We start from the raw sequence: 21,609 nt of genomic DNA on the forward strand, positions 1-21,609 counted from the left end.
GCTCCCAGCGGTTCTCGAGAGGTTAAAGGTCGTGAGCTGGGCCTGTTTTCATTCTTGCAAAACAGCGCATAGGTGCAGCAGGGCAACGGCAGGGTTTTAGGACTGGGAGATTGTTCAAGTGATGTCTTTGTAAATCGATACTGCGGCGAAGACCGGAATTGGGAACATCGACAATAGGACACGCTAGCATTTCAGGATGAATGAGACCGATGGTTTGCGGTACAGGAGGTTGAATAGACCTCAGGTGATCACAGATGAGTCTCAGGAGCCCGAGCACAAGAGTACAAGGTACTGGTATCTTTTTCGTTCCCGGAGTAATTATCATTGACGGGGTTCGAGTTGGTCAGCAAAAAGCTTATTACAACGTGCCCGTCGGTTAGTTGTTTCCCCATTATGACCCAGAACATTACGAGAGACTGTACTCAGCTACAGATATTTCACCTCAGTGTGCAGGTAGGTGTGACCCATTGATGAGCCCTCGATACTGATTTAGCAGTGCTGATCGTGCATTATGTGAATGGTCTCACACTGCGCGAAAAACTGACGCGTTCAGCATTGTGAGCGAATGTGTGCGTTTTTGTTTCTTTATCAGCTGCCTCACCGGTTTACGTTTGCCGACAGCCTGCGCATATTTACGAGGGAGCACTGCTGTGTTTCTGCTTGCATGTTCATATCGGAAATGCTGTCAGACTGAAAAGAGCAGAACGCTGCAGACGAGAGAGCAGTGTTGCCGATTGTTTTACGTTTATCCTTCTAGTGAGCATCATTGTCTGCAGTCAACAGTGAGACAAAAGAGCAACGATGATACTGACAAATGTCCGATAGATCTTTGGTGTAACGATGACAGGGACAGAACATTTTGCAAGTTTACTGCTCATTCTACCGAGCTTCAGAGTTGAGTAGGTTTTAAAAAGGAGAGCTGGTGTTGGGCGTTGCAATTCGGTGACTTTCGGAATGTGCAGTGATGAACAGCACGTAATGAAAGTACTTAAGTAGGCTTCGGGGTACAAACTTTTAGGAATCCGTTAGAAACTGCAGTGGAAGTTTATTCAAACTGACTATATGTTTACAGAACCCGATTTGCTTCCTTTTCACCCGAGTGGTATTGTCAGTAGTACATACGAGATCCTTGTCAAAAAGTTTACAGTGTATGACAATTGAGAAAATGACATCAATAAGCTGGAGCAGTTGGTGTAATGTTTTTTGCTAAGTGATTGAACTAAGAAGGGTGTAAGTGGGATATGGTTAGCAAAAAAGATTTTTTAACATGTGGGCTATGTTTAAAAGATGATATTTTAAAGATTAAATCCTGTGAACTGCAGGCTAATCCCACTATTTTAATATACGGTGCTAATGTAATTAATTGGTGGTTAGCACTAGTGCTTCAGGAATGCACTGTCCTGTGTCTGACAGGCTCGTTTCTGTGTGCGGTGTTCTCACTGTCCTGTGTCTGACAGGCTCGTTTCTGTGTGCGGTGTTCTCACTGTCCTGTGTCTGACAGGCTCGTTTCTGTGTGCGGTGTTCTCACTGTCCTGTGTCTGACAGGCTCGTTTCTGTGTGCGGTGTTCTCACTGGCTGGGGGGGGCCTCGGGGTGCTCTGGTTCCTCTCACCACTCAGGGGCGTGCTGGTCAGGTCTGACTGGTTCCACAGAGATACCGTAGGATCCCCTGCTCCCCACCTCGTCACTTGCGCAAGATCAGCTCTAGTTATGGGACTACACAGACGGGCCACCTTTGTACAGCATTCATGATCTGGCAGTCGAGCCAGGTCTTGCTCTGCAGTAAGAGTGGTTGCAACACTTGGGTGCACGGAGAAAAACAACATGTCTGCCAAGTGCTGAACGGAACAAGCTCTGTCATGATGAATGCGCTAAACCAGTCTGGCTCAATTAAGATTTTTTAAATTATTTAAACCCTTAATAAACAGTTTATTTTATTAACTGGAAGGAAGGAAAGTATGTTGCGGTTTTGCCTGGTGGGCATTGAAAGAGTCGGTGTGAAGTTAATACTCCCTTTTTTCTCATGAAGTCAGTTCTTAAATGTGGTGTGAAATGTACAGCAAAGCTCTTTCTACTCCAAATGTCTGGAACATTAGCACATCAATCTAAATTCTCACCCCTTATCCAGTTCAGGGTCACAGGGGAGCTGGAGCCTGTCCCAGCAAGCAACGGGCACGAGGCGGGGGCAGGGTACACCCTGTAAGTGACATCAGTCCATTGCAGGGCACACACAGACAGGAAAGCTCTAGGCATCATCAAAGACCCCACACACCCCAGCTACAGACTCTTTGACAGCATTCGGGCCCGGACTGCCAGACTCAGAGACAGTTTTTACCCCTGCACTATCAATCTATGAAACTCCCAGCCTCTCTCGCCTCTCACCTATGATCTGAACCTCACAGTGCCTTCTCTCTTACCAAAACTCAAACACACATTAAAATCTACCTCTACCTCACATGTCAAGAAGCTCACTCCCCATCATTTTCTATCCTTTATTTCATTCTGTTGATGTATGATTTTGCTCATCTTATGTTGTTTTGCACATTGCCTGTTGTCTCTGTCTTTCTTTTCCTATACAATTGTGTTGTTGTTGTTTTTTTTTTACTTCTTACCATCTGAGAGCTAGCTAAATAGCATTTTGTTATACCGTATACCTGTATATGAGTATAATGACAATAAACTTGAACTTGATCAGGGTCAAATTTTCCAGAAGTCAGTTAACATGCCAGCATGCCTTGGGACTTTGGGAGGAAATGGGAGCAAACCCACACAAACGTGGAGAGAACATGCAGACTCCACGCAGATAGTCCAAAATTGAGCCCAGGGCCCCATCACTAAGAAGCAGCAATGCTACCCACTGCACCTCCACGCTGCACTGCAAGCACAGTACGTCTTTAATTTCTGAAGCCCTGCTGTTCCCCCTTTCAGCACCTACAGCGGGAGAGTGTTCCGCCTGACTCTGCTCACACTGGCCGCCTTGCTGCTGGTCCCTCTCCTGGTGGCCATCCTCCTGCTGGAGTCGCCCATCCAGCCTCAGCGTTTGAGGTAAGACGGGCAGCAGTTCAGCTTCCCGATGACCTTTCATAGAGCAGGAAGATGTAGACGCAACAGAACTGCCTTTCTGATGCAAGAGAATCCTGCCTTGGCATCAGAGGGTATAATTCATTCCAGACTGCAGCACAGAATCATTTGAGTCTTTTCATTCTAGTCTCAGAAATGAGCGGATGGTTTTCTTGTGTTGAGCTGTACAAAGGACCAGAATAGTTTAATTCATTTTCGCTCAGTATTATCAGTGTATTTTACATTTAGTGCTAATTCTACTACTACTACTGTATTTCGACTGAAGTCCATCTGTAGGCAGGCAAGTTTGGATGCACACATTTCTCAACTGTTTTGTTGAAATGTTCTGTTGGCTTTTTCAGAAGAGTTGCTAAATGCGGCAATATTTCACAATGTTGAGCGAAGACCTTTTTTGTACAATTTCAGCTTTAGTGAACCTCCCCTCATGTCTGGCTGTTTGGAGCCAAACTTTAAGCTGAGACAAGCGGAGAGGTTATTTGAAGGCCAGCTGATTGGGCCAGAGTCCATTGCCAATATAGGAGGTAGGTATGGGACAATGCTGACATAAGAGCTGGGGTCTGCCAATAACCACTCACTTTCTGTACACTCCTGACATCAAGACACGTCTCTTCTTAAGAATTCAGAGATCGTGGTCTGTTTTCATTACATCTGGACATTCTGGGGTAAAAGGCAATATTTCTTAACTCCCTTGTTGGTACTTTACCAAGAAATGTCTCTGTTGATGTCGTGGTCCCAAAGATAATTATTTTACTAAAGTGGAAGATGTTTAATACATTAAAAGGTTACTATTTTTTAAAATTATTTCAGTTATGTGACTTTTGATTTTCCACCTTGTCTCCAGATGTCCTGTATACAGGAACCGCAGATGGGAAAATTGTCAAAATCGAGGGCAATACCATCCATGTTGTAGCAACACTGGGGCGACCTCCTTGTGGTAAGGGTGTAAGGACTAAGTTATGTATAAGGTGCATGGTAAAAGGATGTTACTATAGCCTGATCAAAAATGAATGAAATTAGGTTGGAGTTATATACTGTGTTTCTTATCTGCGTAGAAGAGCAGTATGAAGGTGTGGTTGTCATTTGCCCAGTTATTTTTTTCCAGAGATGCCTGACACAGGTTTCAAAATTGATTTTCATTCCTGCTTGGCTCTCATTATGCATAATTGAGCCTTTTATTGACCTCTCAGTAGGATTGGTTTGTTTTCACCCCCTAAATATGCCAGAGGTGACCTTTTAGCCATTCCGATTCATCTCCAAACTTTGCATAGAAGAAAGAGATAGATAAAAGTGCCAATCAAGCAACACATTGATTCAATGAAGTAGAGAGCTGGGCTGCATGGCAAATCAGTGGGCATGGGGGGTCCCCAGGACCAGAGAAGACTGCGCAGGCCGAGCCAGGTCTGTTGTCTCTCTGTCAGTCATGAAGTCCTGCTCACTGACTTTACAGGGTCTCGAGACGATGAGCCAACCTGTGGACGACCCCTGGGGATTCGAGTCGGACTGAATGGCACCCTCTTCGTGGCCGATGCCTACCTGGGACTGTTTGAAGTCAATCCAGTCACAGGTCTGTGGGATGGGGGCGGCCTTTTCTGGGGGCTTTTCTTCCTGGGAGAGAATGTTCCCTTTCATTTGAAAAGTAAAATGCTAAAAATCTTGAAAAGCACAGCTGAAACTCGGTTTCCTCGGTGCTTTACGACTGTAACCATGCCAGACTGTGTCTGCTTTCACACTGCAGGTCTTTGAGTGATGGTCTGGCTGTGTGTGAAAGGTATTTGCCTGTTTGCCTCAGGCTGTTATGTCAATATTGCACACAAAAGAAAATACCAGGTGCCAAATACCAACTGTTCAATACTGGGAAAATACTCTGCGTTAAATAACATAAAGTTGCATGGTTTTGTCTGTAAGAGGGTTGCTTTCCCAGCTATATTTATTCATTAGTTATTTATTTGCTGTGTTTGCTGTTTATTTGCAGCAGGAAAGGATCGTTGGAACATTTTTTACGATAAATTGTTTTTAAAATGATAAAGAAACATGTTTTTTTAGTTTCTGTGGGCTGTTGGGCCTTTGGGGCATGAACTCTTGTAAGTTGTTAGCTGTCTGCCAGTTCATGTTTATCATTTGTCTGATCTCAGTATGACCATGCTGTAATGGCACTTGCCTTTGTGTCAGTAGCTCTTTAGTCTATGTTTCTGTAAAGATACAGTGGCCTGAATACTTGCGCAGACCCTTTGAGGTAGAGCTCCACTAACAAACACCTGCATAGATGCAAAAGCTTAAAGATGTTTCTTATTAGAATGACTGAAATTCAAAACGTTTTGTAAACACTCATATGCTAACATGCCTTTTTTAGTTGAGGGGATTTCTTGCAAGCTTCCGTAGGGCTGTAGTGTAGTCTGTGTGGCCACGCTGAACTCCATGCTTTCTCCTTGATTTCCAATCAGGGGCTGTGGACACACTGGTGTCAACCAGGAACCCCGTGGCGGGCCGGCGCCTGTCCTTCGTGAATGACCTGGACGTCACCCGCGACGGCAGGAAGATCTTTTTCACAGACTCCAGCAGCAAGTGGCCGCGGAGGGATTACTCTTACCTCATCATGGAGGGCACCGATGATGGCCGGTAATAGTCTTGCTGCGTCCGTCCGTTGTCTGACCGCCTCTGCGGTTCCGGCCCGTGGGGGCGCTGGAGCCTGTGGTGGCAAGCACTGGGCGCGAAGCAGGGTAGGCTCTGGCCCGTCCTTCACAGGGCACGTACAGGCACAGCCGCGCGCTTACACCAGGGCCGCATGAGCACGGGGAGAACATGCAGACTCCACACGCACAGCACGCCAGGTGTGGAATTGAAGCCAGGGCCCCAGACCTTGAGGCAGCAATGCTCATCACTATGCCGCCCGGTGCAATAACACTGAGGTTAAAGGTTGAAGAAAGTCGGATGAGCACTGTAATGGTGTTTGTCTTGACTTGAGAAATATTTAAAATTAAACTTTTGGCCACTATTGGCTTCTAATGTGTTTTTTTAGACTCAGGACAAGTATTTATTGTATTGAATCCCGACTTTAATCCGTGTGTTGCTGGATTGGAATCTTTTAAAAACAAGTTCTTCTCAAAGTTTTCTGATTCTGATTTTTGGTTGGGCAGCTCATATGTAACTGTAGGTATTTTCATAGGACTCAATGGAGAAAATGCAAACCCCAGTATGTAGCTAGACTTAAACCTCAGCAAGAACTTATCATCTTGAATTGGCATTATGAATGCAGATTGGGTAGCTCACCAGATGGGAGGATTTCTGGATTGAAACAGTGCACGTGAATGTGTTTCTTTGACCTTATGTGATTAGTGTAGTTTATTGAAGCTTTATGGCCTTTACCTCGTACTGTGTCCTTGGTTGTAAAGGAAAGCCCTTTGTTCTGCTTATTCAGATGTCTCTCTGGTACATATGAACTCTAACATTAAAGCAATTGTGAAGATCTATAACAAAACAAATCGGAAGGAAGGAACCTGGACATCTTTTCTGAAGAAGTTTCCACAGCCGAAACGTTGTGTTCTCTTTCTTCTTTTTTTCAGCATGGAATAAACCTATTACTTGTTTCTTTGCAGCCTACGCATGCTGACGCAGCTACCCACTGAACTATCTTTTCTTTGGCAGCCTCTTGGAATATGATACGGTCACCAGGGAGGTCAGTGTTCTCCTGGATGGCCTGAGGTTTCCCAACGGAGTCCAGTTATCTCCCAATGAAGACTTTGTGCTGGTGGCAGAGACAACTATGGCAAGGATACGCAGGTGTGATTTATGCAAGATTAGCACTAGGTGGCGGATTATGATTTTCCAAGATCCTTTAATAAATGCCCATGCTGTGACGCACGTTGTTGATTTTCTTTAGTGGCCATGATCTCTTGCTTGCAGTTCAGAACAGAGTGGCTCTGAGAAAGCAGGGTTTAATATGCTCCCACTTCCCATGCCGGGGTCATCAGTAAACCAACCGCTAACCACTGAGACACCATGACAATACAAGTAGTTTTTTTGCTTATTTAGATTAATTGTATTTATTGTATTAGCTAATGTATATTTGCTTATAGAGAAGTTTACATTTAGCCACATTCTCCTTTAATAGAACTGGAAAAGCATCATGTTAATAATGCATCTGAGGGAAAGCCTCAGTCTTTTGTCCACAGTTAATAGTTTATTTAATCCCCTCACAGAGTAACCCCTTGAAGGTAAAGTGCTATATACCATTGCCCTAGACAGTTTGGGGGAAAAAGTGCAAGGCCTTAAATAATTATCTTTGCCCTTTATAACCAGCGTTACAAAAGCATCACAAAGTACTCGGTGTTCTCAGTAAGGCAGTGTTGTAATAGGTGATGCAAGGCAAAAGGTTGCCTAGGCAACCAAACATTCTTTAAGCAGTGTTTCCCAGCTGTATGGAAGACAGTTTTTTATTTTAATGAATAAGCGGGATGATTGGGCAAGCAGTCGCTAAAATACCCACGTTTTTAATCTTTTTACAGTTGAAAGGAATGATATTCAGCCTTCATGTGAGCGTCTACTGTTGAAGTGGCATTTAGGCAATTGCAAATGGTTCAGAAGTCTTGTTCTCCTGTGATGCTGTGTTAACTGGAGATAATGAAAGAGAGCACAGAAAGAAAAAGAATAAAATGTTTTAGACCTTGAGTTCACTTGAACTGTATGGTGTTCACTCCACCAAAACATTTGGTTTTTGTTCTTGTTCCTGATCTACCGAGTGTGTCATTTACTTTTCAAGTGATTTGTTTTGTTTTCCATTTCCTACCTAATGCAGTTCATCTTGATTGAAATATACGGTATATACGGCACTATAGACCACAAAAGCACGTTGTATCTTTGTCATTGTTGCTAGTGAAACAAGTAGGCGAGCTGTTCACAACAGATCTTTCCCAGTAATTCCACAATGTTATTGCAGACAGTCCTTAAAATTGCTCTTACTGGTAATTCCCCGGGAATTGCCACAGATAACATTCCTGCTTTCTCTTGAGGTGTCATGTGTCCGGACTGCAGAAAGGAGGAATGGAAACGTTTGCAGAAAACCTTCCTGGTTTTCCCGACAACATCCGCAGAAGCAGTTCGGGGGGTTACTGGGTTTCCATGTCAGCTGTGCGCCCTAATCCTGGCTTTTCCATGCTGGACTTCTTGGCTGATAAGCCTTGGGTTAAAAAGATGATTTTTAAGGTAAGAAACTGAGTTTACGTAAGGGAGTAGAAGGAACTTGTATTTAAAAGGGGAAATGATGGATCCTGGGGTGCAGTGTTTCTTTTGCACACTTACACAAAGTACAGGATTAGCCTAGATGCTGCTAGTTGCAGTCTGCACTGTCACCAGCTGAAGAGTCTCCATAGGGTGGTCCACAGTTGGCCAAGTGATCTGGAGTCTGGGTGGGCTTGAGTCAGTCATTTCCTCAGCAGCCCGTGAGTCAAGTGCTTCCCCCAGACCTGTGACGTGTTGAGCCTTCAGTAATGTCAATTTGAAATAAGCTAATCCAGTTAGTGCTAAATGCAGAGAGGCCTTCGCAGTCTGTCAAGGGTCAGGTCGCACGGTTCTGACTCCAGAGTATCCGTACTAGTGGAGGAGTTGGACTAGTAGCACCAGCTGACAATTGACAATTCCAACAGGAATCATAGTAACAGACATATTTTTCATAGCTTCTGAAACAAATTCTGAAGAGCTGGAAGTAATTTACTATTGATCTTAAATGGCCAGAGGCACAGTTATATGCAGTACGACTCCCATCTTTATAGATCCACAAACGTAGTACGTGCTTACTTGATTGGAAGTGATTACCTTATTTCTGCAAAAGAGATATTTTCTGTGTAAAATGTAAGCAACGAATCGCACAAAATTGCATACTTTTAAGGTTCATATGGTTGATTACTTTCCTAAAGAATGTGGAAGAATGAGTATTATGTACCGTATATTACTTATAAAAGTAATATATAAAGTCTGTGCTCTATTACACATCCCTGAGAGATGCCAGTTTTTAATTTTTCATCTGACACAATTTGTAGTCAAGTAGAAATCAATTTTTACCAGTAATTGTTCCCTCAGTGAAACAATTGATTCTATTATGCCACTAGATGGTGCTGTTGACATTTGTATGCAGATATACTGCAGAATAAACCAGGGTCGTAGCTTATTCAACATATTCAGGATTTCAGAGGCCATCTGGCATCAATTCTGCATTGTTTTTAGATGCAAAGCAAAATTATTTAATCCCTAGCCTGAACAATTCCCACAAACCCCATTCCTCTTGAACACTGTTGGAACCGAAGTTCAGTCCCACAGAGTAACAGCACATCTGTTTAAAGAGAAACCGCAAGAAGGAATTGAGGGGAATTGAGTGGAGCTGCAAATATTTCAGAACTTTGTGTAATACATGTCTCTTTCTGTTGTTCGGCCCAACAAGTCTTCGGTATTAGGCTAGTCCTAGTATTTGAACTGGCAAGTGTCTAGGTATTGATTACTCAAAGTCACGTTATTTTGTGGTTTATGCACGATTCATTTAGGAGCGCTGTACGGCGGTTGCATGCACTGTGCGTGTGGTTGAGTTGAGCCGTTGTAAACTTTGCTTGTAGATCCTCAGTCAAGAGGTCTTGATGAAGTTTGTGCCGAAGTACAGCCTCGTGGTGGAGCTGAGCGAGAGTGCGGCCTGTAAGCGGAGCTTTCACGATCCCCACGGCGTTGTGGCGACGTACATCAGCGAGGCCCACGAGCACGACGGCCACCTCTACCTGGGCTCCTTCAGATCTCCTTTCCTGTGCAGGCTGGACCTCAGTCAGGTGTGAGGACGGAGGCCTCTCGCTCTCCTGTTGCACATTGTGTTTCCCATAGTGCACTGCACCATGCCATCCATTCAAGCAGTGGTTCTCAAACTGGGGGGCACGCCCTCGCTGGGGCAGGGGGGATGCAGTGCTTCTCGGAGGATTAAGGGGAATAAAATGTTACCACGCGCTTCATCTGCAACATCGAGCCACTTAATCAAATCTTACTGATGGGTTCAGGCCCTTCGCAGTTTCTAGATGACACATTATACACTTGACTGATCTGCATGAGGCTGGGCTGGTTCAGCAGACAACAGACTTCATCCAAAAAGTAATTCTCTTTGGTATGCACATGCATGAAAATCACAGATAATGAAATTAACACATTTTTATGCTCTGTGATTTATCCATTTTTCTGTTTCCCAAGACGCTGACATATCTAACATGCAAAATTTATACTGGGGAACAATTTGAATTTATCAGTTTTTGTTACAGTGGATGCAAGCATTTTTGCTTGGATGGCTACCTATGGAACGTACGTACAGAACTGAAAAGGTGATGCTTTTAAAGATATATTCTCAATTATGTCTGGAAATTCTTATCAGACGAGGGGAAGAATAGCTAACCAAGCCAAGCAGCAGTAACCTTGGTACAACGATCCAGTACAGTTAATCAGATAAATAAAAAAAAAAGTTTTCCTAGTCTCAACAATCAACAAAGTCTTAATCTTTCATTTGCATTTGATGCAATAAAGCCCCTTTTCTAGGTGTCTTTGTATTAAAAATCACTTACTTCTTTTGATGAAAACTAGCCCCGTGTGAGGGGTTATTTGCCATTCTCCATCGCCAATGCGACGGACCGCTGACTTGCTGGGGTAGAGAAAACCGCTTGCTTTGGAATAACGCTCTACGTTTACGGGCTTATGGCAGTTGTTGGATTTGGTATGAGTGTAAGTGTGGCTTTATGGAGGAACTGGTCGTTGATTTGCCAAACTCTGTAGTTAATCTGGGAAGTATACCCTGCTACCTGACACCATGTCTTATTTGCAGAAACAGGTGGAAGAGATCCTTGGATCATTTAGCTACAGACTACCGAAAATGCGAGGCAGGCTCAACTATGTAAGCTTTCATATGTTCCTATAGTCATCCAATTATCCACTGGATTTTCCTAGATTTTTGGCTTTGAGCAGCTTATGATGGCAGTAGTGACACGGTTACTGTCCACTGTATCGTCAGTTGTCTCATCTGAAACACAGGAGATAAAAACTGCTGAAAAGCAAACACCTTCCAGAGTGAAGATATGGGAAGCACACTTTACAGTAAAAGTCCATAGTACAATAGAAAATAAAATGGTTATAAAATAGAAAACATATTTGGCAAAGGGAGAACAAATACAGAGCATGTTGTAAATGATGTCCTGAAAAGTGCGGTAGTTAGATTTTTCATAATAGGAGCGCGGCTTGACATTACAGAACAGAAAGAGAAGGGTGTGCATGGAAAAGTCTGAGGACCAGCGTTTGAAGTTAAAAAAAAAAAAAGCCAACCTGTTTCAATGTTTTTTGAAACGTAGGTGTGTTTCTTTTTTTAATGGTGATTCACAAACCCCCCCCTTTTCATTTCTGTTACTATGAAACACTTCTTCCTCTTTGTTGAAAGAGGAGAAACTACAACACCAAAAAACAGTAGCCTTGTTATTCCTTTCCGATTCCCTGATTTATTGGTTAGAAAGACACTGGCACGGGAGTAATATTTTTTTGCTCACCTGGAGCATGTTAAGAATTGGCACTACATCCCTGTGAGCTTTTCCGTAAAAGAGCTCTGATTCAACATCTGGTTTGAAATGTTGACTTAATAGAACAGAAAGGCACCTTTTCTGCTGTCTCGTTAAGGCACAAATTGCCATTTACATGTAAATGTTGAGAATGTCAGAAATACTTGAATCGGGAAGCTGTCATGTGTTAAGCTAAAAGCACGTTGTCTGCTTTTAACATCGTCTTCCAGATGTTTGTTTGGGAACTGATTTTTGAAGATTGTTAAAGCACTGAAGAGAAAGAAGTCTCCGATGCTTGAGACGTACATCAGTATAATGTGAATAATGGATTATAGTGAACAAGACGTCACTATAATCCATTACCTAAATATTGTCATAGTCCTTTTTCCTATTTATGTGGATTTAGTTTTGTCATATTAATCTTATTCAAGCTGCCAACTGCTGATTCTTGTACTGTATATAGTGTTTTATTCTATCTAAGTAGGATTTATATAGAGAAGCAGTATTAGAGTCTTAGTAAACTGGCTGACAATGCTTTACAAGCCTCTGTTCATTCTGCTTTAAAACAGAGTCTGGTTAACCAAGTCTGTTTTGGGAGCAAATTAGTACAATTTGTACAATAATAAATAGACCAATCTGATTTCTACTAATTTTTAAAAATTCCACTCTACTCTTAGTTATACTAAGTAGTCACATCAGCTATTCGTCTTTTCCTGTTCAGCAGTTTCTGCCTTGTCGTCTGACCTTTTTTTAGGCAGAAAGTGGTTTTCGACTGTATTCTAGTAATCGCACAACAATGCATAGAGTTGATTAATGTCCTCAAAACAGACTTTTTAAATGACGTTTCTATAGTTCCTTTGCTTTTTTTGATTAAATCAGGTTATATTGCGTTTTTTCTGTGTATCTGTGTGTAACATTGTGCTCTGACAGTCTTGGTGCCTCAGAACGCAGCCTCTGAAGATGGCTCCCTAGGTAATGAGGTATATTAACGATTAATGCCATGTGGAGTTCAGAGCACAGTGCTGTGCACATAGTGTGGGTTGTGGAGGGATGCGTGATGCTAGTCACTAACCTAAATATCAAGTCAAGATCTGTTGTGGGCAAGCTGAGTTTGCCAAGAAAAATGGCAAAACAACCTTGGTATCAGCAACAAGAATTATCATTGGTTAGCCATTAGTAAAATAATTGTAAGGATGTTCCCTGCGCATCTTACAAATATGCTATTTCACTTTGTCTACACTAAGTGCTTTCAAAATGTTTTGCTCCAGTGCTAAATATGCCGGATTTTCCTGATGATAAACCAATAGTCACTTAGATTACAGTGTTCCTTTAAAAGAGATTATAACACATCACTTAAAATAAAGGAGTCTTGGAAGTGATGTCATACATTTGTCCTTACATTCATTTGCAGCTCTGTTACAGGTAGAGCAGTAAATGTTCAGTACTTTTCTGAAGAATTCACTTGCCTATGCATGCATTTGTAGCAACAGTAAATGTCCATTACCTACAAGGAGTGTTCACTAGGTTTCCTCCTTGACTTTGTAGTACAGTCATGCATAGACAGAACCATTTTCTTCAATGCTCCTGTTATTATTTCTGATCCTGTCATGACTAGTGCCTTTAAATGCAAATCCCTGATAAATTAATTCTGGGTTTGTTTATTTGAGCAATTCGATATTTGTGCTTTCTGACTAAGGTACTGTATGTTTGACAGTACAGTAGAACAAGGCTGGTGTGCTCATGCTTTACAATGCCTCAGATTGTAGTGACGAGGCTATTGCTAAGAAAATAGGAGCTTGCTAAAATTAAAAATAATGAAGAAGGTAGATTGGCCCAAATAAAAACTGAACAATTACTGCTTTAATTACAAGAGTTCAGAACAGGGGATAGTCTATTAGGATCCTTATTTTCACAGAGTAGCTGTGGTCAGCCATGACTATTTAGACAGGCCAGGAGTTTCTCACCTTTAGATTTCAAGACAAGACTCTGCTTGCTGACCTGTAGTGCCTGTTGTCCTGCTGTGTGTTCATAGCAGATCTACTGTATCTGTTACTTCCTTGTCAAGATGAATTAGCTTTCTAACATGTCTGGCGGGGTTTCTCATTGCTAGGAGACGTGTGGTTGAACTTCTGCTCCACACGCACAAACAAGAGCTCAGTAATCCAGGAGTTCTGTCTGTCCTGGGCAAGGGAAGGGACTGTCATGATCAGGTGGTATATTGTTGCAGTCTTGGATTGAAGTTCAGATGCAATTGCATCAAGACTGTTATAACAATCCCTGTGAGCATCTGAATTTTGTTAGAGGGGGGAAAAAAAGCTTCACTGTAAAGTTCTCGTCATTCCTTAAACGAACTAAAATGGGATTGCATCAAAACAGTGAGAAATAAAATTAAAAAGAAGAGTTTGGGTGTCTGCTGTTTTTTTTCCTTATAATGTTGTAATGTTCTGTCTGACCTTAAATTAGAATGGATGTCATTTTGAAACTCTGTGTTCGAGAACGATGACTTTTGGTCGAGTGTACTGCATGTGCTTTCTTTTAAAGCATTGTCGGAATCAGTCGGCAGCAGTGAACACAACCTGTACTTTGTAAAGCACGCATTCTTTATCTTTATATTCATTCCAGGGTGTCTGAAAGAACATCATTTAAAACAAAAAAAACTGTACCCAGGGTCGTAATGCATTAGCCGGCAGTGTTCCCAGCAGCACCAGTTTACTGAGGGACCGTTAACATTACTGCAGTAAAGTACTGTAGAAACAAAATGTTCTTCGCTTTGGCTTTTATTTGTATTGCAAAGAAAAATGAAAGTTGGATTATAATGTACAGTATGCTAGTGGTTATGTTTTAAATTACATAAATAGTTTTTTTTTTACCAGCAGAACCAAGAAACCCTCCAACCCCTCATAAAATATTCCCTCTTGAGATAGGTTACAGTTTATAAAAATCCTTTATAGTGCAATTCCCGTGTTTCTTTGAATAAATTCATGAAAGGTCTTCACTCCAAACTGTCTGAATAAATGTGTATGGTACATGTTAACAGGTACTCCAGAGGAAGCTCTTCTCTCTTCTGCAGTAGCTTCAGCTGCAGCTCTCAGGGCAGACACAGAAAAAAGGTGGCTTTCATCCAGCTGAGCCATGGTATGTCCCAGACTTCGAAATGGCAGCGAAATGTCTGCGGCACAAAGGGGAAAATGTTTTGTTACTGTTATTGCTAGACTATGCCCTATGCTCTCATAACTGTGGCTGAAAAGCTGTTCAACACATTTGTGTTCTCTCAAATTGACTACTGTAATGCTCTACTCACTGGGGTTTCTAAATCTACTTTGAACAAACTGCAGTATGTCCAAAATTCAGCAGCCAGAATCCTGACCAGGTCTAGTGCAAATTATAACATTACTCCTATCCTGGATTCCTTGCACTGGCTTCCTGTCAAATTCCATGTGGACTCACCTATAAGGCTCTGCATGGCTTGGCACCTCAGTACCTGTCTGAACTATTATCGCCCTACTCCCCACCTCACAACCTTCGCTCTTCTAATTCTGGTCTCCTTACTGTCCCCCAAACCAGTTTACATTGTATGGGTGACAGGGCCTTCTCCTGTTATGCTCCCAAGCTCTGGCACTCTGCCCAAGGATATCAGAGAGCCACCTTCTCTAAACTCATTCAAATCCAGACTCAAAACCTTCTTCTTTAGAAGAGCCTTTACTTAACTGGTTCTATTCTTCACCCCTCTGCTTTTCTTAATACCTCTATCCACGGTCTCCTCTATATATTGTAGTTGTGTTTTATCTTGTGTATTCTTATTTATTGTTGTCATTCTGTAGAGTGCTTTGAGAAGCCACCTTTAAAGGCTCTTTATAAAATAAAGTTGATTATTATTAGTGGTCAGTAATGATGACTCCAGTTTCATTTTGGCAAGCAAGATTGAAAAGAAGTGCTGAAACCATATAAAAGATAAGGGCAGGTGCCCAGTGGGGACTGGGACTTCAGCCCCGATGATGGGGAGGCAGTGTCTTGCCCTTTGCAAGCTCTCTGTCTTTTTTCTTCAGGGGCACTGCTGGCCCTGACCGAAGATGTACCTGGTGCAGTTTCCCATGTGGCTGAAAGTCACAGTTGTCCAGACTTGGGTGGTCTGTCTTGCGACACACAGTACGCGAGATCTTCACCTCTAGAAAGTACTTTATTCCTTTTACAACCTACAATCACAAAATGTTAAAGACACTTAAAAACACTGGTTAGCATTAGCCCCCAAGCAGGCCTCAGTAGATACTGTAGTATCCTGAAAGACTAATATTCAGTCATCTTTCACACAGAAAACAAACCCAACCGTATACCATGTTGTTTATGAGTAAGTTCCTACCTGGACTTTCAAGTGTGAGCTATAAAGCTATGCCTTATGAGCCATCGCTGGGTTCACGTTAATCCAAAACATTCTTCTCATCTCTTAGCAATAGATATATAACCATCCATTACAGTGATGAGCCCCCAAATTAAAAATTATTCTTAAGTATTCATTTAGGCACAAATATTGTAGTAATTGTGTAAATCTTTACTAGAGATTTAATGAGATTTAATTCAGTTCTAATTCACAAAAAAAGGGTGGTATGTCCAGTAAAATAAAAGGGTTATAGGTAACTGTTGAGAATGACGTACTTTGATGTGCTGTTTTAATCAGACAGCCTCATAACAAATGTGAACATTATCTTGTAAAAAAGATAGAGCTGAAAGCTTTTGCCATCAAAGCATGTTTATAATGATGCTGTTTTCTTTCCCCAGGTAGTAGCAGGGGCTCTGCAATTTAACATCAGATTGTTTTGAATTATGTTTCTCCTAAGAATATAACCCTTAACTTCACGTGGACTGAGTCGTACCTGTTTCTGTGCGTCATCAATGGAAGAGGCCTTGAACAAATAGATATCATTTGATTTGTTGTTGAATGCATAGGTGGATATTTTTACAGCTTTTTGAACTCCTGGGTCGTTCTTACTGACATGCTCAGCAGATCCAGGTTTGGAAGGTGTGGTCTGACTTTGCCCATACAGAAATCCTGAAACAGAGAACAGTAAGGTTATCGAAGGCTTCGTCACTGTATTTGGTCAAAGTGATATTTTAGCAAGGGTTCTTTGCATTTGTAGAACCTTAGCTTTCTTGCCTTTTCTCAAAAGTGCCACTTTTATTCAAGCAGTCAAACAGTATTAAGAACAAAAACCGTTCTGTAGGACATTAAGCTTCAGCGTGGTTTCTGTTTAGCACCTCAAATGTTTGCTCAGTTTATGATGCACGATTGTCATTCACTCTATTCCCTTTTAATGCTAATGTCAACAGCACAGAAATACAGGACAGGAAGAGTCTCAACACAATGAAAGTGGGCTCAGATTTCAGGTTTCGCCTAGAATTGTCTCCCCAACCAAGGCCTACACTCCACAACATCAAGCAGGAAAGCCACATCTGGTGCAAATGGCGAGATGGCAAGATGGTAGAACCTCTCGTCGCCTTTCTTTTACACCATTTGCTCAGTTAACCTCGTTGTTGCACTGTAGTTTGCAAAATTAAGAATCAAGAAACATATCCAGCAGAGGCTCTAACAAGGGAGTAGATGGTCAGTTAAGAGAAGTACTCGTTCAGTGGTCGTCAGTTTACATGGTAAATTCTGTGAGCTGCTGCTAAGTAATTATTGATAAAGTTGTTACTCTCTTACCATGAGAAGAAGCAAAGTAGCCCAGAGCACACAGAAATATCAGTCTTTCACCAACAGCCATTCTTGTCCGTGTTGTCGGCAGCACTGACACACTTCCTGCCTGGCAACACTTTTAACCACGTACAACATCTCTGCACGGCTCTGCAAAGTGTCTTTGTCACTCCCTGCAGCCCACTAGCTTAGAAATTACTGGTGCTGTATAAGAGCAAATACCTCTAAACCAAATGCTTTCTTAAAAAAAAAAACTTGAATTAGCAGTTTCAATTCTTCTTTTTCATCGATCTTCAGCCCATTTATACATAATGATGATTTTTAATGATTGAAGTCCATATCAATCTATGCGGTTGTTTCAGTTGGAGCTTCTTCAGCTTTGTTCATTTGCTGCTTTTACAAATAACTGCAGAGCATGATTTAAAGTAGTTTATCAGTCAATAAAGTATGTCCAGTACCTTATTTAATTAATAAAATCAATTTTTATTTGATTGGAACTTGATCTTTCAGTCTCCCACATACAAGGCCAGTGCCCTATACATTATTCCCTTCTACAATGTTGGAGAAACCAGGCCTTACGATATGCTGAGCCATCAATCATCCATATATTCTAGGTGTTATTGATTAACAGTATCTACGGTAAGTCTACAGTATGTTTTCCAATAGAAGAAAGCTGGTCTGCCTCTCTTTCAGTCAAATCTTAATTAAAATGTTACACTAAATTTCTTTCAATTGCCACAGACACAGGAGGGCATATTTCCCGCTCCTTCAGAATAGGGATCACGTTTGTTTTATGGAGTTTTCTCGGTACGTTTGAAAATATTAACTCGGCAGGATTATATTTCTAAAACTGCAGGTACGTTTGTTATTGCAGCAGTTTCTGCTTTTGGAATATTAAAACAATCCATGGATTTAAATGTATGCGTGTCATCTGATTTACCTTTTCCCCACAAAAAATAGGCAAAACATATTGTCATCAAAAGCATCCTGGAACAAGACTGCAAGTCAGTTTTGCTTTGAAAAAAACCATAGCCAGGAGTGGTTACTGCCACTTCCTCTCTTTAAACTGAAGAGAAACCACAGAGAGCCGTTTTTTGTAAGTATTGCTCAGAGGTTCACAGTATTTCACTTTAAACCGTCGCTATTGCTGCAATTAAAGTAGCTAATTTTACTTTGGTTCTGAAATGTCATTTTAAGTATTTCGTCTCACCTAAGGATGCAGAAAAACAGAATTATCTTTGATCTGGTATACAAACTTTTTTTCCTTTCTTTTCTGTGATAAATGTAGCTTCAGCTCTCAAAGCTAGTCATGTTTGATACTGTAAGTTAAAGTTAACAAGCACATACTGATTGCACAATCACACTAGAAGGCTAACAGTTTTGGCAACTATTTATAACCATATTATCATTTGTTTATTACGCCTTGGACAAAATCAAATAGAACTTTTTTTAAATATACTTAAAATATATTGTAAAAATGCTTAAAATGAAAGATTTATGGAAATTAACAAAATTAATTTAAATAAACATCATAAGGCCTCTATTTCAATATATACTGATATGCAATGAAAATGCACAAGTATCCTATTTAAAATGTAAAAACCCTGACCTGAGAGGAGTTTATGGGGATGAGTGTTTAAAAAGTGTAATGTCTGTGGGGGAGTCGAGAACAATGCCTTACAGTAGGGCCCAACCTGTACCACCAGCTCGGTCTGCTCTGCCTTTGAAAGACCGTTTAGAGTTTTATATGCAATTTCAGTTAGCGGCGCACACACACAAGTTGTGTTTAATATTATCTCTAGATGAAGACATGATACACTAATACACCTGGAGTGAACTGTTAAGCTGTCTTTATAATTAAGAGGTTCCCCATCGGTTGCTTCATGCACAATTATGATAAGATGATGAACGCTCACTGCCGACGATTACAAATCCCCTGTGGACTCTGCTGGGATAAATTGGTCAAACATGAAGACAATGGAAGAGCTACAAGCAGATCTTTCACTGTTGACTCTGTAAACTCCCAAAGTCTCTATGGCACAATACTGTATATCCCCAACCGCCACAGAGAGCAAAACAGTAACATTATGCATCTTTAAATAATCACAGAAGTGATCGTTAGGTTACTGGCTGTGATGTTTGTTTGCCTGCAGCAGTGAACTCTGGGAGTCTCCTCTTTTCAGGCCTTAGATTACATTTTGCTGGTACTTTAAGATACACAAAGGCAAACTGTTGGATTGCTCAAGAGCAAGAACAAATAGACTTTTGCACTGATTTCATGGCATCATGATTTAGGGAAGTAGTTCAAGTAGGGAGCTGTGTCAACATGCAAAGGAACAAGTAAAGGTTTATTCCATGCTGAAAAGAGAAGAAAAGTAACAACGTTTCAGCTGTGGAGCCTTCTTTGGGTGTCACCCGAAGAAGGCTCCACAGCTGAAATGTTGTTTCTTTTCTTACATTATTGAATATCAATGTAACAACAGGATGAGTTCAAATATTGCATTGCCATATGTGAGCAGAATACAGTGTCAATTCTCAGGGTGTTTCATTCTGAACAATATGTTGATTCAAGCAATTGAGAATGCTGTGCACAAGATATGCAGAGAACTGTACAGAGCAAAATATTCTGAGAAGATTTAAACCTCTTTAAAATGACCTATGATCTGAGATACTGGGCATCTGTGAGTTTCTTAGCAAAGTTACATTGTTTTAGCAATGAAAACAGAGTGACAGAAACAGAGGCACAGCAGGGCTTGTCATTCAGACAGAGGAGCACAGTTGTGACACGTTTAAACTCTAACTGCGGTGCTTGTCAGTAGCAGGCAGGGCACCGCTTTCATCTTAACTCCGGCAGAGAACATTTAGTGTTTGTGTAAAGCAGTGGAATCTGGTTATAGGAGGAAGCCATTCATCGAGCTGATAAGCCATAAGAAAGTTTCAGTCAATTGCATAAAGAGTATGGTGGTGAAATTACAGGTATATAATTAATCTTCATGATGTTGTCAGAGGAAAAACACAGTTGTACAAAGACAACATTGAATTTTTTTCCAACTTTGTTTGGGCATAGGCTGGGTTAACTGGGATACATCAGAGTAACAGAGCTTCTGGCTATTGGAGGAGAACAGTACCTAATACAGAGCCCATCCCATACTCTACTTATTTTCAAAACACACAATATTAACAAGAACAATCACAACCTTTGTAGCGGTGTGGCAGTGGGAGGAGCACTGTACACGTTGACGTGGAGGAGGCAGGAGGCGGAGGCCCTGGTGTGAGGCCAGCGAGAACAGGGGGAAAAAACACAGAAGAGGGCAAAAACGCAAAGGAACAATCGGCGGCGTCCAGACTAGACTTACCCTATTTAACAGGGTCCAGTCTGGAAGAGCAGGGAGCACAAGGCCAAAACAAAAAGAAATTCGGCCAGGACACCAGGGGAACACGCCCCTATGCTATTGGAGAAACACCCTGGGATTTTTAATGACCCCTGTCAGGATCTCAGTTTCACGTCTCAGCTGAAGGACAGCGCCCTTTTACAGTCCAGTGTCCCCATCACAAAAGAGTAAACTGCTGTTGCTTCATTTTACAGAACCCGTTCTGTCACTGTGAAGTGCTACAATATAATTATATATTACAAAACTGCCAGGTGCCCACAGTGCACTCAGATAACCCAGGTTTTGAGTGTTATCATGGAACAAATTACGTAGTGAAGAATGACTGAGAAGAAAAAGACATTCACTGACAGATGGCAATGTGCATTAATGATATTTATTCTACAACTGCTACTTTTTTTGCAATTCCTGTTCTTTTGGTTTGAGCTGGTAGGCCCAAGACATATGCAAGCTGCCACACAGTTGAAAGAATTGTTCATGCTGCTGTCAGGGTTACTGCTGGACTGGCACACAGATTCAGAGCTATGATAAACTATTCAGTGTGTTGCAATATGCAATGTGATGAGAATTAAACTAAAAGCATCCACAAAGAACATGCTTCTACTGTGCCTCTCCAGAAAATTTAAAGTTTATCATGTTGTATTATGGGTCCAATGTTACCCAACAAGGACTCATTGGGTAGGATCAATGTGCAATGGGCAATGTGATTTAGAAACAGAACTGTATAAATCCTCCTTCAACTTTGTCCTCTGCACTTTTCCGCAACAGTGAACTTTCAGGCTGATCTCACTAACTCTACTGTCCTTTCCTCGGCTTGACTGTCAGAGTTTATCAAACACATCTGACCCTTTTAGGAGCATATGTTCGCAAAATTGCTACCATTAATCTTTGTGAAATGA

At 41.5% G+C, this 21,609-nt stretch overlaps 2 protein-coding genes across 12 annotated transcripts in view; one reads left to right on the forward strand and one right to left on the reverse strand.

Annotated features, from left to right (window-relative positions):
- Nucleotides 1-34: 34 nt before the first annotated feature.
- Nucleotides 35-21,609, forward strand: part of apmap (adipocyte plasma membrane associated protein) — a 98,047-nt gene continuing 76,472 nt past the window's right edge. For 10 of the 11 annotated variants that reach the window (XR_011182289.1, XR_011182290.1, XR_011182291.1 and 7 more), the window contains exons 1-9: nucleotides 35-288; nucleotides 2,928-3,044; nucleotides 3,486-3,601; nucleotides 3,922-4,014; nucleotides 4,528-4,644; nucleotides 5,522-5,696; nucleotides 6,723-6,857; nucleotides 8,087-8,279; nucleotides 9,680-9,883. Coding sequence is in view for 5 of the 11 variants with exons in the window: in XM_015362797.2 (XP_015218283.1) it covers nucleotides 197-288; nucleotides 2,928-3,044; nucleotides 3,486-3,601; nucleotides 3,922-4,014; nucleotides 4,528-4,644; nucleotides 5,522-5,696; nucleotides 6,723-6,857; nucleotides 8,087-8,279; nucleotides 9,680-9,883 (1,242 nt within the window). In the remaining 6 variants the exon portion in view is untranslated. Of the gene's footprint in view, nucleotides 289-605; nucleotides 900-2,927; nucleotides 3,045-3,485; nucleotides 3,602-3,921; nucleotides 4,015-4,527; nucleotides 4,645-5,521; nucleotides 5,697-6,722; nucleotides 6,858-8,086; nucleotides 8,280-9,679; nucleotides 9,884-21,609 lie in introns of those variants that run through there. The other variant, XM_069179929.1, reaches the window with a different exon arrangement.
- LOC102684480 (synapse differentiation-inducing gene protein 1) overlaps nucleotides 14,395-21,609 on the reverse strand; it is a 54,488-nt gene continuing 47,273 nt past the window's right edge. The window contains exons 6-8 of the mRNA XM_015362807.2: nucleotides 16,504-16,679; nucleotides 15,712-15,828; nucleotides 14,395-14,804 (exon numbers count right to left, since the gene is read on the reverse strand). Coding sequence (XP_015218293.2) covers nucleotides 14,724-14,804; nucleotides 15,712-15,828; nucleotides 16,504-16,679 — 374 coding nt within the window. The 3' untranslated portion in view covers nucleotides 14,395-14,723. The remainder of the gene's footprint in view (nucleotides 14,805-15,711; nucleotides 15,829-16,503; nucleotides 16,680-21,609) is intronic.

The sequence above is a fragment of the Lepisosteus oculatus genome, chromosome 17 (assembly GCF_040954835.1).
Source record: "Lepisosteus oculatus isolate fLepOcu1 chromosome 17, fLepOcu1.hap2, whole genome shotgun sequence".
NCBI lineage: Eukaryota > Metazoa > Chordata > Actinopteri > Semionotiformes > Lepisosteidae > Lepisosteus > Lepisosteus oculatus.